At 41.8% G+C, this 20,345-nt stretch overlaps 1 protein-coding gene across 2 annotated transcripts in view; it reads right to left on the bottom strand.

Moving 5' to 3' along the window:
* Positions 1–6,193: 6,193 nt before the first annotated feature.
* The window catches only part of KATNAL2 (katanin catalytic subunit A1 like 2), a 39,633-nt gene continuing 25,481 nt past the window's right edge, over positions 6,194–20,345 (bottom strand). For both annotated transcript variants that reach the window (XM_065406648.1, XM_065406647.1), the window contains 3 exons: positions 8,596–8,758; positions 6,696–6,798; positions 6,194–6,333 (listed from right to left, as the gene is read on the bottom strand). In XM_065406648.1, coding sequence (XP_065262720.1) covers positions 6,194–6,333; positions 6,696–6,798; positions 8,596–8,758 — 406 coding nt within the window. The remainder of the gene's footprint in view (positions 6,334–6,695; positions 6,799–8,595; positions 8,759–20,345) is intronic.

Below are 20,345 nucleotides of genomic sequence, written 5' to 3'. Positions count from 1 at the left end.
TGGGCTCCTAGGTGCTACTGCTATACAAGTATAAGAGGGGTAGCTGTGTTAGTCTGGATCTGTAAAAAGCAACAGAGAGTCCTGGGGCACCTTTAAGACTAACAGAGGTATTGGAGCATAAGCTTTTGTGGGTAAATACCCACTTCGTCTGATGCATGTCACATGCGTCTGATGAAGTGGGTATTCACCCACAAAAGCTTATGCTCCAATACCTCTGTTAGTCTTAAAGGTGCCACAGGACTCTCTTGCTTTATACTGCTATACAAATAAGCAACACTAAGTGAATGTGCACTGTTTTTTTTAAAGCACTGGACAATCTTTCTCCGTCCCTCCCCAGCAGGATTTAAAATTACTCTTGCAAACGTGGTTGAGTTTAGTGACTCCAACCTAACCTCCCACATCCTCTTCCCAACATCCTGTGAAAGTCAAAGGCTATGTAAGATAATGGAGCCCTTCCTTGGGCCACCTAAAGGATCTGTCTCCCTTACCCAACTAACTAATACACACAGTGCTGAGTAAATTCACTCAGCTAACCAATCCCTGTATAGCATCTGTGACAAATATAAGCCAACAGAAGGCTCAAGGATGTTATGTACCATGTAAGCGTGACACAAATGCAGAGCTGGTGTGAGGAGGAGAGACGAGCGAGCAGAAGGAAAGAAAATGCTGTGCTTGGGAGATTTTCTAAGAGAGTGTTTTGAAAATGTAACTGAGGCAGGAGTAAGGAGGGGTTGTTCATCTGAGAGGGAAGTAGGTGTGGGTATGTTGTAGCAGATCATGGGACATTTATACATATGGGCAACTACACCTGAGACCCAAAAAGGGGACATCTGGAAAAGATTAAAAGGGAAGGGGCATCTACTGCTAGTAAAGCAGTGAGGATTAGAGGAGGGATATAAAAGGACTGAGACCTTTAAGAGGTAGTTCATTAGAAATATATGGTTCCTAAAAGGGAATGCAGTCATTTAAAGGGTACAGGGCAGTGACTTAGCTCCAAGTTACTTTCCCGTTTTCAGAATGGGAGGAAAGGTCTCCATATTCAGATCTTGGATTTCATACCCTACTCCAATACAAAGACCTGATTAGCTACCACATTTGGCTGTGCAATAGTAGTTAGCTACTCAAAACAGCATTTCAAGGCTGTGCTCATGAACTACACTGTAGTTCCACATCTCCAAACTCCTCCTATCCTTTGCCTTTCCCGCTGAAAGCCCTTGACCAGCTCACACTCACTGCTGCAATTTGCATGTCTGTCCCAGTCCTGATGCTTGCCTAGTCCCGCCTCCAATCCATCCAGGACTCTGCAGCAAAAATCATCTGTTATCCAGTGCTATTGCCTCCTGGATCAAATTCAAGCCCCTTGTTTTGACTTTCAAGACCCTTTTGGCCCCTTATCTCCTTTTCCTCTTCATTGGCCTCTTTGCTTAGCCCAAGTCCCTCCCTCCTTGACTGTACTCTGTGTCCTTTCTCCCCCTACTGCCGTACCTTCATTCATGCAATCCCCTATGACCAGAGTTCTGTTTGCCAAACCTCCAATTTGGTCATTAAATCTGTGCAAAACTTGTTTCTATGGTCCTGCGCAGATTGTTTTTAAAAATAGTCAATAGCTTCACCGCTGAAGACATGTGCTGTACCGTCTCTGGCAATCACATAATCCTTTCATCTTCACCCTCATCCTCCTCTTCCTATGGTGGCATCCCCTTCTGTTGTGACTTAACTTGGACTATAGGTAGTTACTCCATTAGGCTCTGGGCCCCCATCCCCAAATGGGTACATGCAAAGGCTACAAAGGCAGCATTATTTTGTGGCCATGTTAGCCGTAAGCTCTCATAGGGTGTCAGGGGCAAGAGTAGTGTGAACAGAGGTGGGTACCTTGTGGCTAAGAGCTGATCGGGTTATGTATGTGGGGTGGGCTGGCTGTGCTAAGATATGCAGGCCATGCTCCCTAGTTCTCACATGGAGAACCTGTGGAAGGGGAACTCCATGGGATGGGAGGGGCCCTATCTAATTGTGGCTTTTCATAGAATCACAGGACTGGAAGGGACCTCGAGAGGTCATCTAATCCAGTCCCCTGCACTCATGGCAGGACTAAGTATTATCTAGACCATCGCTGACAGCTGTTTGTCTAACCTGCTCTTAAAAATCTCCAATGATGGAGATTCCACAACCTCCCTAGGCAATTTATTCCAGTGCTTAACCACCCTGACAGAAGTTTTTCCTAATGTCCAACCTAAACCTCCCTTGCTGCAATTTAAGCCCATTACTTCTTGTCCTATCCTCAGAGGTTACGAAGAACAATTCTTCTCCCTCCTTCTTGTAGCAACCTTTTAATCTACTTGAAAACTGTTATCATATCCCCTCTGTCTTCTCTTTTCCAAACTAAACATACCCAATTTTTTCAGTCTTCCCTCATACATCATGTTTTCTAGACCTCTAATCATTTTTTTGTGCTTTTCTCTGGACTTTCTCCAATTTGTCCACATCTTTCCTGAAATGTGGCATCCAAAACTGGACATGATACTCCAGTTAAGACCTAATCAGCGCGGAGTGGAGCAGAAGAATTACTTCTCGTGTCTTGCTTACAACACTCCTGCTAATACATCCCAGAATGTTGTTTGCTTTTTTTGCAACAGTGGTACACTGTTGACTCATATTTAGCTTGTTGTCCATTCTGACCCCTCAGATACCTCTCCGCAGTACTCCTTCCTAGGCAGTCATTTCCTATTTTGTATGTGTGCAACTGATTGTTCCTTTTGAAGTGCAGTACTTTTCATTTGTCCTTATTGAATTTCATCCTATTTACTTTAGACCATTTCTCCAGTTTGTCCAGATCATTTTGAATTTTAATCCTATCCTCCAAAGCACTTGCAACACCTCCCAGCTTGGTATCATCCACAAACGTTATCAGTGTACTCTGTATACCAGGGGACGGCAACCTGTGGCTCCAGAGCCGCATATGGTTCTTTGGCTGCCACCTTGGGGGCAGCTGTTTTTTGATGGGGTGCGAAGTGCAGGCTCTGTCCAGGAGGCGCTTACCACAGGCAGCTCCTGGCTGGTGGCGCAGCAGGGCTCAGGCAGGCTGCCTGCCTGCTCTGGCCCCACGCCACTCCCAGAAGCAGCTGGCTGCTGGCACATCTCTGCGCACCCCTTGGGGGAGAGGGGCAGCGGGTCTCCGTGTGCTGCCCGCGTCCACAAGCACCACCCCCGCAGCTCCCATTGCCCAGGAACCGGCCAATGGAAGCTGTGAGGACAGTGCTGGGGGAAGGGGCAGTGCGCGGAGCTGCCTACCCCCCACCAGGGGCACGCAGACACGTGCCAGCAGCCAGCCGCTTCCCAGGCAGGCAGCCTGCCTGAGCCCTGCTGCGCCGCCGGCCTGGGAGCCGCCTGTGGTAAGCACCTCCCGGCCAGAGCCTGCACCTCGCACCGCCTCCCACCCCCCAACCCCCTGCCCCAGGTCAGAACCCCCTCCCTCCTCCCAAACTCCCTCCCAGATCCCGCACCCCCTCCTGCACCCCAGTCCCCTGCCCCAGCCAGGAGCACCCTCCTGTTTATATTCAAATGGCTCATTACCAAGGCAACTGTTGTCTACCAATAAAACTCTTGGAATTTCTTGTGATAAGGAAGCGTCTGTGCTCTGTCTTTACTAGTATATTCAGATGTCCAACAGTTTGAAAAAGTCTAAAGTCAGAAATAAAATAGATCAGATAAATACCTTCAATCAAAAAAATGACAACCAAAAAGAGAAAGATAGAAGACGAACATCAAGAATTTAAAAATGACTGGACTGAGTCTTGCGCTTTTATAGCGAGTTCAGCCAGACTCCCGTTGTGTCTCATTTCCAACAATAAGAAATCAAACCTAGAAAGACATTTTGAAAAGAAATATTGGACATTTGCTGAAACCTATCCAGCTGGTGATGTGAGGAAAAAAGCAGTAGAGGATCTCTGACATAAAGCAGAGCAAACAAGATGTACGTTTGCTAAATGGATGAAGGCACCACGCAGAACCACTGCTGCTAGTTTTGTGGCAGCTCAAGAAATCAAACGAGGGAAGCCATTCACAGATGGAGAATATGTGAAAGAATGTTTCATTAAAACATCTGAGCACCTCTTCAACGATTTTAAAAACAAAGATGAAATAGTTTAGAAAATTAGAGAAATGCCATTATCTGCAAAGACTGTAAAGGACAGAACTATTAAGATGTCCATAGACGTAACCAGCCAGCAGATTAGTGACATTAGATCAGCACCAGGTTTTTCTATTGCCTGCAATGAGACATGCGATGTGGATAGCATCGCTCAGGTTGCCTTACTCTGCAGATACGTTAATGATCAAGGTCCTCAAGAAGAGATGATCGTGTTATTGCCACTCAGAGGACAAACTCTACAAGTAGCTTTGCGTGTCATGCGGCTCTCAAAATATTTTGGTCAAAGACAAAAACAAAAACGTCTCTTCTTCTTTGAAAGGTTGCTGACCCCTGCTCTATACCATTATCTAAATCATTGATGAAGATATTGAACAGAACCAGACCCAGAGCTGATCCCCCCGGGACCCCACTCGTTATGCCCTTCCAGCATGACTGTGAACCACTGATAATTACTCCCTGGGAACGGTTTTCCAACCAGTTTTGCACTCACCTTAAAGTACACCTCTACTCCGATATAACGCTGTCCTTGGGAGCCAAAAAAAATCTTACCACGTTATAGATGAAACCGCGTTATATTGAACTTGCTTTGATCCGCCGGAGTGCGCAGCCCCTCCCCCCCCCGGAGCACTGCTTTACCGCGTTATATCCGAATTCATGTTATATCGGGTCGCGTTATATCAGGGTAGAGGTGTAGCTCTGTGACGAAAGAATTTTGCCTCAGTTGCCTAGGATGCCTTATTAAGCTTTAAACTGAAAATCTAATAAGTAAGTACATAAGAACGGCCGTACCGGGTCAGACCAAAGGTCCATCTAGCCCTGTATCCTGTCTACCGACAGTGGCCAATGCCAGGTCCCCCAGAGGGAGTGGACCAACAGGCAATGATCAAGTGATCTCTCTCCTGCCATCCATCTCCATCCTCTGACAAACAGAGGCTAGGGACACCATTCCTTACCCATCCTGGCTAATAGCCATTAATGGACTTAACCACCCTGAATTTATCCAGTTCTCTTTTAAACGCTGTTATAGCAGCAACAGACCATACAATTCTCATCCTCCTTATAAAAGTGTCGCTAGCTTCACAAATATTCCTAACCCCATACATCACCTCAGCTGTCATCCACTTACAATTCCACTTCAGCATGTGCATCTTCCATCTTGGTAAACACCTAAAAAAGCCTGGCATCTAAAGATGCCAGTTAGCAGTTTATGAACAGCAAAAAAGAAAGAAAAGGGAGGATGAAAAACTATTAAGAACAGAATAAATGCTTTGTTTCGCTGGAGCTCAGCTACATGTGCTAATAAGTAAGTAATAATAATTTAAATTAGGCGCTGATTCCTCAACAGTAGTATACTGATGAGCACTACAGCACCCTATGAAAAGCAAATGACATTGGTGCTAGTTGGGTAAAAAATAATCCAAAATCAAATTGAATGGGATGGATAAAACACATCAGGACATCGATACATGAACAAATTATATCCCGGACCAAAACTGCACCAAGTTGACCATGACTATCAGGCAATAATAAAATGTTGAATTTAATCCCAGATGGCGATTAAAAAAAAAGTCTCTTATGCTTCATTGGCAATCACACAGGTCCTTGCTAGTAAATGCCAGACTGGTTGTGATGCACTAGTTTGAGTATCATGAACCCCTAATCTTCTTGCTATTCCTGACAAGCTTTCTACTCTTGCTCCTCTTCCCCTAAAAAATGAAAATCATTTGCAATGAATAAAGATTGTGCAAGACGGATCAATTTATAAGGCTTTATGCATAAAATTAGTGCTAGAATCTTCATTGCATAGTCACTGTAGACATTACTTTTCCATGAAGAACAACAATTTCTAATTGTCATTGAACATGGTAAATTAAAAATGCACCTTGCAGATTTGGAAGTACAGATTCTCTTATTCAGTTTTCTGAAGAAAAAAAAAAAAGTAATTCCTTTTCCATCATAGTTCACTCCCTCTATCTGTAGCTGAACCCCAATTGCAGATGCCATTTTGGATAGTGGGTATCTTTGATTTCAAAGTCTAAAGCTATTTCAAACAGATTCAAAATCTCTCTGCCAGGCTATGTACTTCTGACTTAAATTCTTGGCTGATGGCTTGGTGTGAGCGATCACATCCAGGAAATCTGCTGTTGTGACCGTGTCCAGCCGGAGTTCGGGTAAATTACTGCTACCTGGAGAGAGAAAATTGACCAAATGCTGAAAGTGAATGAGATGCTGATCAGTGCTAAGAGATGCTCTTTTTAAGCCAGTGCATAATGCAACATACTTAACGGTTAATACACTAAGCAGAAGATTGGATATAGCAGGAGAGAACATAGCTCTTATTGTATTCAGTGCACAGAGACTGACAGCTTCAACAGGTGACCTGAGTTATGGAAATGTTGGCTTAATTAGGTTTTTACAAACATACAGTTTAAAACTTTTCTAAGCAAATAAGAGAGCTCCACCTACTGGTACGTGAATATATAATACCTAGTGTTACAATGACAGATCAGCATTTGTCACATAGGGTTCTCTATGAGAGCTATTGTACCTGGCTGATGATTTTCAAGAGCACTGAAGATTTTCCTCACTGGCCGCATAGCTGCTTCCTTGCAGACCAGTTTAACGTCAGAGCCAGAGTACCCTTCTGTCTCCTAATACAAGATCACAATTCACAGGATTACGAATCATTGTACGTGATGTATATACTCTCATGTTACTTCATTCTTGCTTTGAATGCAGAGTTGCTTTATGCAGGTGTTAGCAAATCAGGCATTTGTTTTTTTAAGGACTGTTTTCTGCAGGTAAAATAAAATCTTCATCTCTCTGTGCCTGTTTCCCACCCTTTCTGTCTTACCTATTTTGACTGTAAACTCATTCTGGACCTGACCCAAAGCCCTCTGAAGTCAGTGGGAGTCTTTTCACTGGCTTTAATGGGCTCTAGATTAAGCTCTATGTTTCTGTCCAGTGCCTAGTACAATTGGCCTCTAGGCCCGACTGTGATACAAACACCACCAATGGGACAGATTTTCAACATTAGGGCTGCTCTGCAAAAAACCTGCGCCCAAATAACTGTTTTGCAAGTCTGAATGTGGATACTCTTATTTTGGGTTAAGAACATCCTGTTTCCATTTAGCTAGGCCACTCTTAATCCAAAATAAAGAGTGTCCACACACAAAAATAACAAGTGTGAAATAAAAGTTTTGGTGCCAGTTTGTGTGTAGACAAGTCCTTAGGCATGCGCAACCGCACACCTCCTTCAATGCACCTCTACTTCACACACATACATACATAGTAAAAGCACAAATCTGATATCTATGTGCACCCTAGGCACTCAATTGGCAAAGCATGTGCCCAAATAACCAATTGGCCCAGGCACAAATGAATGGATATATACAAATATGTGTGAGCAAATGCTTGCCTTTAACTTAAAAATCCTGGCCCTGCGTAATCATCTTTAAATGAAAACCCAACCATCCTGAGTGCATAGCATAGCCTAGCTTGTACCAAGCTGTACATAATGAGGTCTAGTTCTAGCCAGTGATTGAGCTGATAATCATGCCACATTTGGATAAGAACGGGGCTAGCTGTAACACAGGTCGCACTGTTCCGTCCAGTGTGGACAGGGCCAAAGGCTCACAAGAATCAACAGCTGGTACTACAACCTTATGTTTGCAGTTCTAGTGCATTGTATTTGTTAAATATTAAGAATTATGTTTCAATTTCATAGACAAAATGGTTTTTGAAATAGAAACTGAAATATTCTGTATGTCTCTATGAACAGAACTAAACCATGATCAGCTGAGCACGTATGAGCTACTCTCAGCAGAGGTTATAGGTGACGACAGCCTGAATTCAGGCTCTGTAAGGAAAATATCTGAGCTCTTGGAGATTGATGTCCTGATGAGCCTTTTCACTTTATTGATGCTCTTTCATGCTGCACTAGTGTCCATGACAAATGCTTCCTACTCAGCAGAGTGCTGTACCATGCTCATCTCCGATATAAACCGAAAGACCCCACTGTGGTGTTAGAAAGGGCTGGAGGTATACAGTTGTAATTTTTTTTCTGTGTTTACGTCTGAAACAGTGAAAAGTTGACCCAATACCAGCATCAAAATACACCTTTGACTTCCAAGTTGAGTCATGCGAAACTGGTGATTTCACCTACTGAGACAAGTTCAATACCTTCAGCTCTCATTGATGTCCCCTTGTAGGAAGAGTCCCTAAGCCTCCCATCTTACCCACATTCAATCATTCACCTTCATAACTTGAGCTTTATTCTCTTTCCCCCGGCTACCATGTTTACAGATGCTACTTGTAGCATGTATAGTTCACACTTGTTTCAATGAGAGCAGAATCAGGCTCATCACATTCCCACAATTCCCTCGCTGAAAAACTTCAGGAGTCTGAGTTGCCAGTGGTGAATTGCACCCGCTTTGCTGTCTTCTCACCTGACCCAGCAAGCTGTACTCCAGCTCCGTTCTCAGCTCCACTCCTCCACTGTTGCTCACTGGGGGCAGCCAGTGCTGAATCATAGCCTGTCGTGCCTCTTTATTTGGAAGGTCAACCAAAATCCTCTTCTCCAGCCGTCGCAACATGGCATAATCTAATTCCCTAAAGAGAGAGAAAATGGGGATAAGTCTTCTCGGCAAGGTTGTGTGTTTGTACGGATGCTGGACTTCTGAAAACTAAGCTCTTGTTGCGGGAAGCCACTTTGCATTTTCAAAGCTACTGGTGATCCTTTCAACCTGGTTATAAAATAGTAATTCATCATCATCATCACACATTGTTGCCAATTAACTCTATCTGTATGGTTACTGACTCATGATCTAGGGACCTGGAATATGGAAGCAAGAGTTGTAGGTTCTTTTTCTGGCTCTGATACTGGTTCACTGTCTGGCCTTGAGCAGGTCACTTCACCTCTGTGTCTTGGTTTACCCCATTTTGTAAAATGGGGACACAACAACTCATCTCGGAGGCGTGTTGTGAGGATTAACTAATTGCTCAGAGATCTTCAAATGAAAGGTGCAATAAATGCAAAACTAGATTATAATCACTTTGAGGCACATGCCATTTTTTTTTAATGTGTTTTCACCTAACACAAAACTGTCCTGATTCATGACCAGGGCTCCTAGGTGCTATGGGAATACAAATAAATAGTAATAATATTCCCACAGGGCCGAGCATCCTTATTAAAAGCTGCAAAGAGTGGGCAAACCATTGAAAGAGAAAGGTGCCAAGGTGCTGAAAACACTAGTAGTCAGATTATTAAAGATGATTTGCAAAGACAAAAATTGATATTTGTATTTTTGCTTCTATGTGATGCATAAAAAAGGCATGAAAGAGTTTTTTACCCCTAAAATATTTTTTTTTTTCTTTCTGCTTCTTTTTTCCTACAAAATATCAATACTGTCAAGTCTTGTCTTCCCTGGTTATTCTGGAGGATTCCTTGGAAGTCTCATGTATCCTGTGTGTGAGGTTTTCTCAGCCCTTAATCCAAAGGCTGTGGGTGTAAATCTATTTTAAAAGACCTCTTTTCTCCTAATTGTTTTTCAAGCATTTGAGCTTAACAAGTATTAACAAAAACAACTCGTCTAAATAAAAATCAATTCACATCTCAGTTAATCAGGTGTCACTTGCATATAATAAACCTACAAGTTCTCCAATCTTCTACTGAGTATTCCATTCCTGTAGAATTCAAGTGTTCATTTTAAAACATTTTCTAGTCCTTATGGTTGCAACGAAAACCTTTTAAGTGTGAAATTGACTTAGCGGTACCTTGTTCAGACAGGCTGAGTGTTAGAAAAGCACTGTGAATAACTGCACATTCCTGACCCTGAACCCTAATTATAGCAACCTATATCACCACACCAGTAACTATTTCATGCTTATCATTTTAGCAGAGACAGCAAGCTATTCCAGGATGTTGGTGGAATTTGGGATAGTAGGCAGGGATTAAACAAAGCACCATGAGTTTGCTCTTCCCTTTCTGACCCCTACGGTGAAATCCTTGCCCCCATGCAAGTCAATAGGAATCTTGCCATTGACTTCAATGGAACCAGGGTCCCTTCACCACATGTAAGATTAACACATTCATGCTAATAGCAGAATTTGGTCCTTGGTTAGCAGTGTAAATGGGATGCTGTGGAATTTTGCACTGATGGCTATGGCACTATGTATGGAAAACACCCAGTGAAGTTACTGTGAGCTGGAAATGCTTATCTACAACAAACTTTTGACCTAACAGTGAATCCTACTTCCGTCACTATTGGAGATTGTTCATGTAATTTGTTTAATAAATAGCATTTCCCACTGATACATAATATTTTAAGGGCTGTCAAGCAATTAAACAAATTAATCACGATTAATCGTGCTGTTAAACAAAAATAGAATACCATTTATTTAAATATTTTTGGATGTTTTCTACATTTTCAAATATATTGATTTCAATTACAACACAGAATACAAAGCATACAGTGCTCATTTCATATTTATTTTTTTATTATAAATATTTCCACTGTAAAAATAAAAAAGGTATTTTAGTTCACCTCATACAAGTACTGTAGTGCAATCTCTATATCATGAAAGTTGAACTTACGAGTGTAGAATTATGTACAAAAAAAGTATTAAAAAATTAAACAATGTAAAACTTTAGAGCCTACCAGTCCACTCAGTCCTACTTCTTGTTTAGCCAGTCGCTCAGATAAACAAGTTTGTTTACATTTGCAGGAGATAATGCTGCCTGCTTCTTATTTATAATATCACCTGAAAGTGAGAACAGGCGTTCACATGGCACTGTTGTAGTTGGCGTTGCAAGATATTTAGGTGCCAGATGCGGTAAAGATTCATATGTCCCTTCATGCTTCAACCACTGTCCCAGAGGACATGCGTCCATGTTGATAATGGGTTCTGCTCGATAACCATCCAAAGCAGTGTGGACCAACACATATTCATTTTCATCATCTGAGTCAGATGCCACAAGCAGACAGTTGATTTTCTTTTTTGGTGGTTCGGGTTCTGAAAGCATGCTCATCCCTCTCAGATTTTGGAAGCCTGTTCAGCTTCGAGTGCTGTAGCTATCTTTAGAAATCTCACATTGGTACCTTTTTTGCATTCGTCAAATCTGCAGTGAAAGTGTTCTTAAAATGAACAACTTGTGCTGGGTCATCATCCGAGACTGCTATAACATGAATATATGGCAGAATGCGGGTAAAACAGAGCAGAAGATATACAATTCTCCCCCAAGGAGTTCAGTCCCAAATTTAATTAAACACACTATTTTTTTAAGCGAGTGTCATCAGCATGGAAGCATGTCCTCTGGAATGGTGGCCAAAGCATGAAAGGGCATATCTGGCATGTAAATACCTTGCAATGGCAGCTACAAAAGTGCCATGTGAACACCTGTTCTCACTTTCAGGTGACATTGTAAATAAGAAGCAGGCAGCATTATGTCCCATAAATGTAAACAAACTTGTTTCTCTTAGCGATTGGTGGAACAAGAAGTAAGACTGAGTGGACTTGTAGGCTCTAAAGTTTAACATTGTTACATAACTGCAGTTAAAAACAAAACAAACAAAAAAATCTACATTTGTAAATTGCACTTTCACAACAGAGATTGCACTACAGTACTTGTAGGAGGTGAACTGAAAAATACTATTTCTTTCGTTTATAATTTTTACAGTGCAAATATTTGTAATCAAAAATAATATAAAGTGAGCACTGTACACTTTGTATTCTGTGTTGTAATTGAAATCAATATATTTGAAAATGTAGAAATATATCCAAACATATTTAATAAATTTCAATTGGTATTCTATTGTTTAACAGTGAGATTAAAACTACGATTAATCGCAGTTTTTTAAAATTGTGATTATTTTTTTTGAGTTAATTGCGTGAGTTAACTGCCATTAATTAACAGTCCTAAATTTTTTTAAACGGGTGCCTACATTAAGCCCCTACGTACACATTTAAGTGCTTTAACAAGTGAATGTTCAAAAATACTTAGCACCCTGCAGCTCCCACTGAAGTCACTGGGAGCAGTAGTACTCAGCACCTTAGAAAGAACCTATCAGGTTCACGAGATGTGATTGCAGGCAAAGACTGAGTAAGTACAGATTTAAAACAAATACCCAGCCAATTCAGATCTTAAAGAAGAACTGGAAAATTCATTTAAATACACTCTACTTGAGGCCTGATAAATAAAGAAGAGAACTTTAAAATCAATGCATATTTTTATTGATACTTGTCGCCTGTTTGAGTTATGTTTATTGTATATGACTGCAATAGCGAGCCAACAAATAACTAGGCCTTAAGTGGTACCTAGGCCTTGCATATTTCTTTTGCTCGGGTGAATTTCACCCACCACAAGAACTTTTTTGGAACAGATACCAAAGCAGAAAGAGAAATCTTGTGTTCCCCCCACCCCCCATACCAATACATCGCCTCACAAGGGACGTACTTGGCTAGGAATTCAAAATGGATGTCTATGCAAACTCACATTTAATTCTCTCTTACTCTGACATGTCCTACTTACCAACATAAGGGGTTTACGTCACCTACCTCAAGCTGAGTTTATCTGAGAAATGTTTACGAACCAAAGAAAGGAGCCACATGTCATGCTGGGATGCCCCCTCAGCCAGGTGCTTTCTCATGTTGTGACTTTGTTTTGGAAAGTCAACTGTCCACATTTGGCCTGAGGAAGCAGGGCTGTGGACGCTAGAAATCCTGTTGGTGCAGATCCTCAGCTGGTGTAAGTTATAGCTCTACTGAATACAATTTACACCAGCTGCCGATCTGCCCCTTCACCTGCAAGGACAGTCCTTTAGCTTGGCTACATCTAGGTTCTCAAGTACATGCCTAGCGTCCAAACCCGCATTTAGGATAAGTCTTCACGGCAGAATTAACTCAGGTTCTTATTTGGGTGTTGTTCCTAACCCCTCTCCACATGGGAAAACCTCTCAAGCTGTGTGAGGTGCTTTTACCCATGCTAGCTGGCCCAGCAGGCTAAAGCCCGATTGCCACTTTGACTTTGGACTGGTAACATCTTGTGGTGGGGCAGATATCCCTGTCCCAGTCAACCAGAGGTTAAAGAGCTCCTGTGGTCACAATCAGCCCCAACCCCTGCTGCACCTGTGCAGCTTGTCAGGCCTGGGGGAGGGCCCTTCAAAGGGAGGAACTCAGGCCAGTGGGGGAGGCAGTCTGCAAGAAGCAGAGCTAGAGCTCCCAGCCCAGGGCAGTGGGTTAGGTCCTGGAAGACAGCTGAAGAGCACTGCCAGCCTGAGCCCTCTGAGCTCAGACACGCTGGCATACGCCTCCATGTTTGAAATCCACATAGGGACCATCCCTCAAAGAAGAACTATCTTCCTTTGTGTTTGGACTGTGTTATGTCCCCTGGGTGGGGTGGAATTGCTATGAGAGCCAGCCAGAGGGCCAGCCCCAGAGCCAGACCAGGGGCCTGCTGTTGCCTAGGGAATGATGTCTGAGGTCAGTGAGGTGCCTGCATTCATCCCAAGGGGGTGATGTTCAGACATAACCTTTGACGTGCCCACTTTGCAGTGAGGATGCAGGCCAAACCACCGGACTGCTGATAGTCCTATAATTTCCCCTGTGTGTCCCAAAGAAAAGACAAGTTCTGAATTCTCCCACAATTCACTGGGAAAGAATCGTAAAGCACCTCAGCTTACTGCAGCACAAAGAACCATGGGATACGCCCCCAGACGTCCTAACGACACACATTGAGGGCAGGGGTTGCAGCACCAAGAAGGGCACAGTAACTCAGGTATGGTTGGTCTCACCTGGGCTAGACTAACCTGGTGTTCGGACCAGGTTGCTGATCACCAGTTACTTCTGCAGTGAAGCCACATCCATAGAGTCTCAAAATATGTCCCACAGTCCGTGCAGAACAGTTGGCTGACAGCAGAACATCTAGCCACAGAATTTCCAACTAGGCTGAGTGATATTCCCATACTTGTCAACAAGATTTAAGGATAACAAAGAGAAAACCCTAAAGTGACTTTGCAGGGGCTGAATGGATGTCTCGTAACTTATCCAGACTCTTAGAATCAAGCTATAAAACACTAGGCAAACACCCACATGGCCTCAGAACTCTATGTTCCCTCCTTTACAGCTGTGAAAAATGCCACCTACCCTTCTCATATCAAGGCAGATATTCAACCGCTGGGTTTCACTCGAGCTGACCTGCTTTTTAAATGCAGCAGGTGACTGAGAAGGGAACAAGTCAGTGCCATCCACTCCAAATTTTTTGTCTGGTTTGGAATGTTTCTTAGTAAGAAGGAATCTGTTTAAAGTTGGACAGTTAGAGTTGTGTTAACACCTTTGACTCTTTGGGCCTTTTATTCCATCTAAATACATACAACACTTCTTATTGAGGAGAGCACTAGCTGGGGACTACTTGAGGGGAACACAGAATCCTCTGCCCATAGTTTTTTTCCCCCCTACAGGAGGATATGGTGCTTGGTTAATAATAGTAATGTCGCAAAAGCAGTGCTCTGTGGAGTACTAGCTCCTACTGCGCTTGCTGGTAGTATCCCCACTGGTTTGGGAAGGGAATGCAACGAAGAGTAAGGGTTCTCCATCCTTCCCAAACACAGCTCCAGGGCTGTGAAGTCCTGACCATGCACAACTGGCTTGAGGTGTTTCTGGGGAGAGACAGCACCTGCTTTGTTGGTGCTGCACACCCATATCTGCTCCTGTGGGGTCTTTTCTACCTGGTTTTACTTTTATTTGCTTCCATCCATGGGTTACGTAGGGAGTTGGTGGAATCTCCTTCCTTAGAGGGTTTTAAGGTCAGGCTTGACAAAGCCCTGGCTGGGATGATTTAGTTGGGGATTGGTCCTGCTTTGAGCAGGGGGTTGAACTAGATGACCTCCTGAAGTCCCTTCCAACCCTGATAGTCTAGGAGTCTATGATCTATCTCTCACAGCAGAAAGGAGCTTAGGGCCCTGCAATCTACTGAAGGCAAGGACCTTATTAGCAGAGGGCAATTCTGGGCCTGACTTAGATTCTGTGGTCTAGCTGTCCTTGACCCCATCTTTGTCAGCACACTTATGGAAGAGAAAATACTTCTCAATGTACCATTAGTACTTTGGCTTCTTCCCTCAGAACTGTTTGTTAATCAATGCTATGTCCCCGCACCTACATTTTGATCATTGCCTGGGTGGGAAGGAAAGGGCAAATGATCCTATTCTATGCTAGTAAATTAAACTAATCAATGAGTTAGGAAAACAGCATAGTTAAGGATCACTTTATCTTTTAGTTAACAAGGCCTTTATTTTATTTAATTATGTTTAATCATTTCAACAAGTAACTTGTCAATAAACCACACTGCTTTGTGATGAGTAACAGGAAGCCAGGCTGGGCAGCAAGGAGGGGATTGTTGAATGGAATGGAAAGATCAATAAGCTTTCTAACAAATAAAGCGCTTTATGCACTCTTATCTACATTGCAGTGTTTTCACTTCTTTTCCATTCAACTAAAAGCATCTTGGTATTAATTTTTCATCGGATCAACAACCATCCAAGATAAACAAATCTTTTAAAATCTAGTTCAGTACAAGGCTGAAAAAATGAGGCATAAAAAAATATTTAAAATAACACATAGGGCTGTATCCTATTTTTTTTTTGAGACACACAGTATAACTTGGCATTAGCCAGGTATCTCCTGCACTACAAATCCCAAGAGCAAATTAGGACAAGTGCTCAGGATACTGTCCCAAAGGGAAGAGCTGCTGCTGAATTAAACAACTCTCCTCAGGAGAGACGACCGTGGTCTAGTAGGCTGAGCATGGGGCTGTAACTCAGGAAACCTAGCTTCTCCTCCTAACGCTGCAAATGACTCTGTATGCCCTTGGGAAAGTAACAATCTTTCTGTGCTTCAGTCACCTCCAGCTGTAAAATGGGGGATAAGGGTAACCCCCTCTTGCTAAGCCATTTTACTCACCTTTGTGATCAACCGCTGACCAAACAGCACTACAGAAGTACAAATCATTGTCATCAGCCTTCTTCACCACCACCAAATATATGTAGGGTCAAATACGGGAAATAAATACAACTCACTAAATGCACTGCTGGGTAATACATTCTTTAATTACATAACTAAGGGAAATCAACGGGCATACAAGAGCTAATGAATAATACTTCACACTTATATAACGCTTTAACTCTTCAAGGCCTTCTCCACACCTCAACTAGTTTACCGTGTGTATGTGTGCAGCATCACCTGCTTAACATGTGATGTGGCTAGTATTATTCCCAAATGTATAGATTTGTTGGGAGGGCAGGGAAGGGAAGGGAGCACAGAGATGTGCTGAGTGACTTCCCAAAGTTACAGAAGGAGTCAATATGATCATTGGGATTAGTACTTGGCCATTCCTGGTTCCACAAACCTTCCCCCTCAGTGTATAAAAATAAATATGAATCCAATGAAAATGAGTAAGAACAATGCTCCAATTCCTTCCCAAATATACCACTTCCTGTTTGCCATGTTGTACTACTTTGTTCACATTCTTTCCACTCCATCTCCCTTCTACACTCCACTACCTCCTAGGGCCAAAAGCCCAATTCACATGCAAAACTATTCATATATAAATTCAGCTCTGATATTAGTAAGCCTAACTCAACTGAAGTCAGTGGTCTTACACTAGGACTGAACATAGCCCAACAAGTATTTAAGAAAAATAAGAAAAGACCAGTATACACAGTGCTGGTGTGAGCAGGTACACTGATTTCAATTGGGTTTTATCCACTTAAAAAAAGGTTTCTAAATTAAATTTATTTATTCATATTTACAGAAGTCTCCATCTACTGCTCTAGGCCCAGTTCTTCCCTCATTTGTACCCACACAAGCCAATGAGATTATACCCAGGATGCTTGGGTGTAATGGAGGGCAAAATCTGACCAGTTTAAAAATTAAACTTTAATTTTTTAATTAAAAATTAAAAAGGTGTTTAAAAATTCTGAAATGAAATTCTAAAACTTCAAAGGCAAGACTTTCAAAACTGGGGGACAGATTCTGAGAAAACATCAGCTCCCAAAATAAGTTGCCATGTTCTCACAAGATTTCAGTCCTCTAATTGCTGAGTGCTTTTGCAGACCTGGCTGCAAAGGGTCTCGTTGGCAACTGCTGGGTACTGAGATTTTTTTAAAAGAACTTTGCCACTGACTTCAATGGAACCAAATTTCACACAGACTTTTAAAATCCTTATTTATGTCCCAGTCCTCCAAACATCTATGCATGAGTAACTTGACACACAAGTAGTCCCATTAAAAATGTCTTGGTATTTTATTTAAACTTTTAGAATACTGTGTAATTTCTTGAAATTTCAGGGGTTTCTGCTTGAAATTAGGACCATTTCAGATGAAAATGCCTGTAGTCTTTTACATTATATATATATATATATATATATATATACACACATATACATACACACACATACATATACACACACTGAAAAATTCAAGTATTTCAAAATTCCAAGTTTCTAAATCCTCTTTGAATGTAAATTAATTTTGGATTCAAAATGTGCAATTTTGAATTTTACGTTTTTAATTTGTGCAAACTTTGCAGCATATCTGGATTGTGAAGTGGTCCAAAATTAAATGCTGAAATAGTCAAAACTGTATTGTCACTGTAGCACAGCTATTCCCATAACGAGATTATAAATCACATACAAAGATCAGACGCATATGATGATCTTTTTATCTAGAAAACACACTGAGGGAGGTCAGCCTCATGGTTGCCTCAACGGAGGCCTGTAAGGTCCAGATCCTCAGGCATCCTGCTGTCTCTAGACTCCATCTTACAGTTGTTACGGGTTCGGCCACAGAGATCACCTTGGGACTGTCACCTAATGTGCTAAAATTACCTCTGAGCCCGTTTTCCCTGCCAGCTTGGGACTACAGAACCCTGCCTTGTTGAGCCAGACACACTAGCTTGCTGCAACACAGACCCAGGGTCTGGGCCATGCTCCTGAAGCTGCAGACTTAACTAAAAACAGCTCAGCAGGTTACCTGTCTCCAGCACCCAGACCCCAATGCGATCCAAACCCTAAATAAATCTGTTTTACTCTGTATAAAGCTTATAAAGGGTAAATTCATAATTGTTCGCTCTCTATAACACTGATAGAGAGATATGCACAGCTGTTTGCTCCCCCAGGTATTAATCACTTACTCTGGGCTTATTAATAAACAAACGTGATTTTATTAAGTATAAAAAGTAGGTTTCAAGTAATAACAGCCAGAACAAAGTAAGTCACAAAGCAAAATAAAACAAAAACACACAAGGCTAAGCCTAATACATTAAGAAACTGATTACAGGTAATATTTCACCCTCAAAGATGTTCCAAAAAGCTTCTTTCACAGACTAGACTCCTTCCTAGTCTGGGCCTAATCCTTTCCCTAGTCCAGTCTTTGTTAGATCCAGCAGACATCTCAGGTGGTAAGCAGTGGTTTTCTCATAACTGGCAGCCCCTCTTTGTCCTGCCCTACCCCCTTTTATAGCTTTGGCACAAAGTGGGAAGCTTTTGTCTGTGCTTGTCCCCACCCCCGCCTCATCAATGGAAAAGTACAAGGATTAAGATGGATTCCAATATCATGTGACCTGGTCACTGTAAGACCCCTAGTCTCCATTTTTCCTGGGTTGGCCCACACGTACACAGGAAAGCTTGCAGGTAAATAAACCATTTACAACCATTTGTCCTAGTCAATGGGAGCCATCAAGATTCTAAACCACCATTAATGGCCCACATTTTGCATAATTACAATAGAACCTCAGAGTTATACTTCATATTTCTAGCTTCAGATACAAGAATGATACATGCATACAAATAGGAGGAATATATTCAGTAGTTTATAACCTTTGTTATGATACCTTACAAGAGGCATTTTGCATAAAGCATATTCCAGTTACATCATATTCACACTCATACGCATATTTCCATAAAACATATGGAGTGCAACGTCACAACGGCTTCTGACAGTCCCAACTTCTCCCTTTGCACTAGTGTGCATGGGCATGAAGACTTGACTTTTCTAAAGAGACTGAACACCCTTTAATATTGTACTGCTGCATGAAGCTTAGCTACCTCAAGGACTACTTCAGCAATTGAGCATGAAAAGGAACTATGCGTTGTTCAAAGCCTCTCTTTTTAAAGGGTAATGATGCTGTAATAAATTACCATTTTTATAGTACATTACCAATGAACCACATCAGGAGAAGTGGGTTATTAATATATTCACCGTTCACCTCAAAAGATAATTATTTGCATGTGCAATAGCTACTTATCTTGAAGTATTTTGTTAAACAATTGGATATTAGTGGTTTTAGAATGGAATTAATCCTATTCTGATCTATTTTTCTTGTATGTATTGTAATACAAAACAGGCCAGATTCTGCACTGACTTAAATCTACAGGATTGCCCAAATAGTAAGTCAGCACAGAATGTGCCATAATAAGTATTGCAATTAAATGCATAAAAGGCAGATGATGGCTTTGATTTTTATTTTCATTGTGCATGTAACCACAGAATCACCAACCATTATATATAAGGATGAAAGGAGAATGCAGAGACCTTTATGTTAATTGATGTGTTCATTTTTTATTGTTGATTTAATGCTCACAAAAGGTGCTGTTATGAGATTGAAGTTGTCTATTTATCCCACAGCAGGTAAAACATGCAGGATAAAATCTTTAAGAGCACCTAAGTGCTCTTAAATTCCTAAGTCCCACTGAGTTTCAATCAGATTTAAGCTTCTAAGTGCCTATGTCACTTTTGAAAACTGGACGGGCACCTAAGTAATTTAGGTGCATTTGAAAACTCTACCTGCCTCAATCCTGACTTGGAGAAACCACTTATAGGTTAAGACGGGAGTTCATTCTCTGTATCCACTCTGTCCTTGGCCTTTCTGATGTAAGTGCCTACAAAAGGATCAATTATTCCCCACCAGAGTTGGAACTAAAGTATTAGTGAAGACCCATTTTATAGCCTCTTGGAAAGTTATGATCGAGATGATGTAACACACAGATTTGTACATGTGTATTAAATTATGCATTGTAATTAAAGGCTTTTTCACATACATTTGAATGAAAGCTGTTGTGGATACATTGACTGCAGTTGTTCAGACAAACTGTATGCTGCAATATAAATGACAACTCACCAGTCGTAGACCAAGGATCTCCAGTCAC

Source organism: Emys orbicularis, chromosome 6 (genome assembly GCF_028017835.1).
Source record: "Emys orbicularis isolate rEmyOrb1 chromosome 6, rEmyOrb1.hap1, whole genome shotgun sequence".
Taxonomy (NCBI): Eukaryota; Metazoa; Chordata; order Testudines; family Emydidae; genus Emys; species Emys orbicularis.
This window is presented reverse-complemented; position numbering and strand designations above follow the sequence as displayed.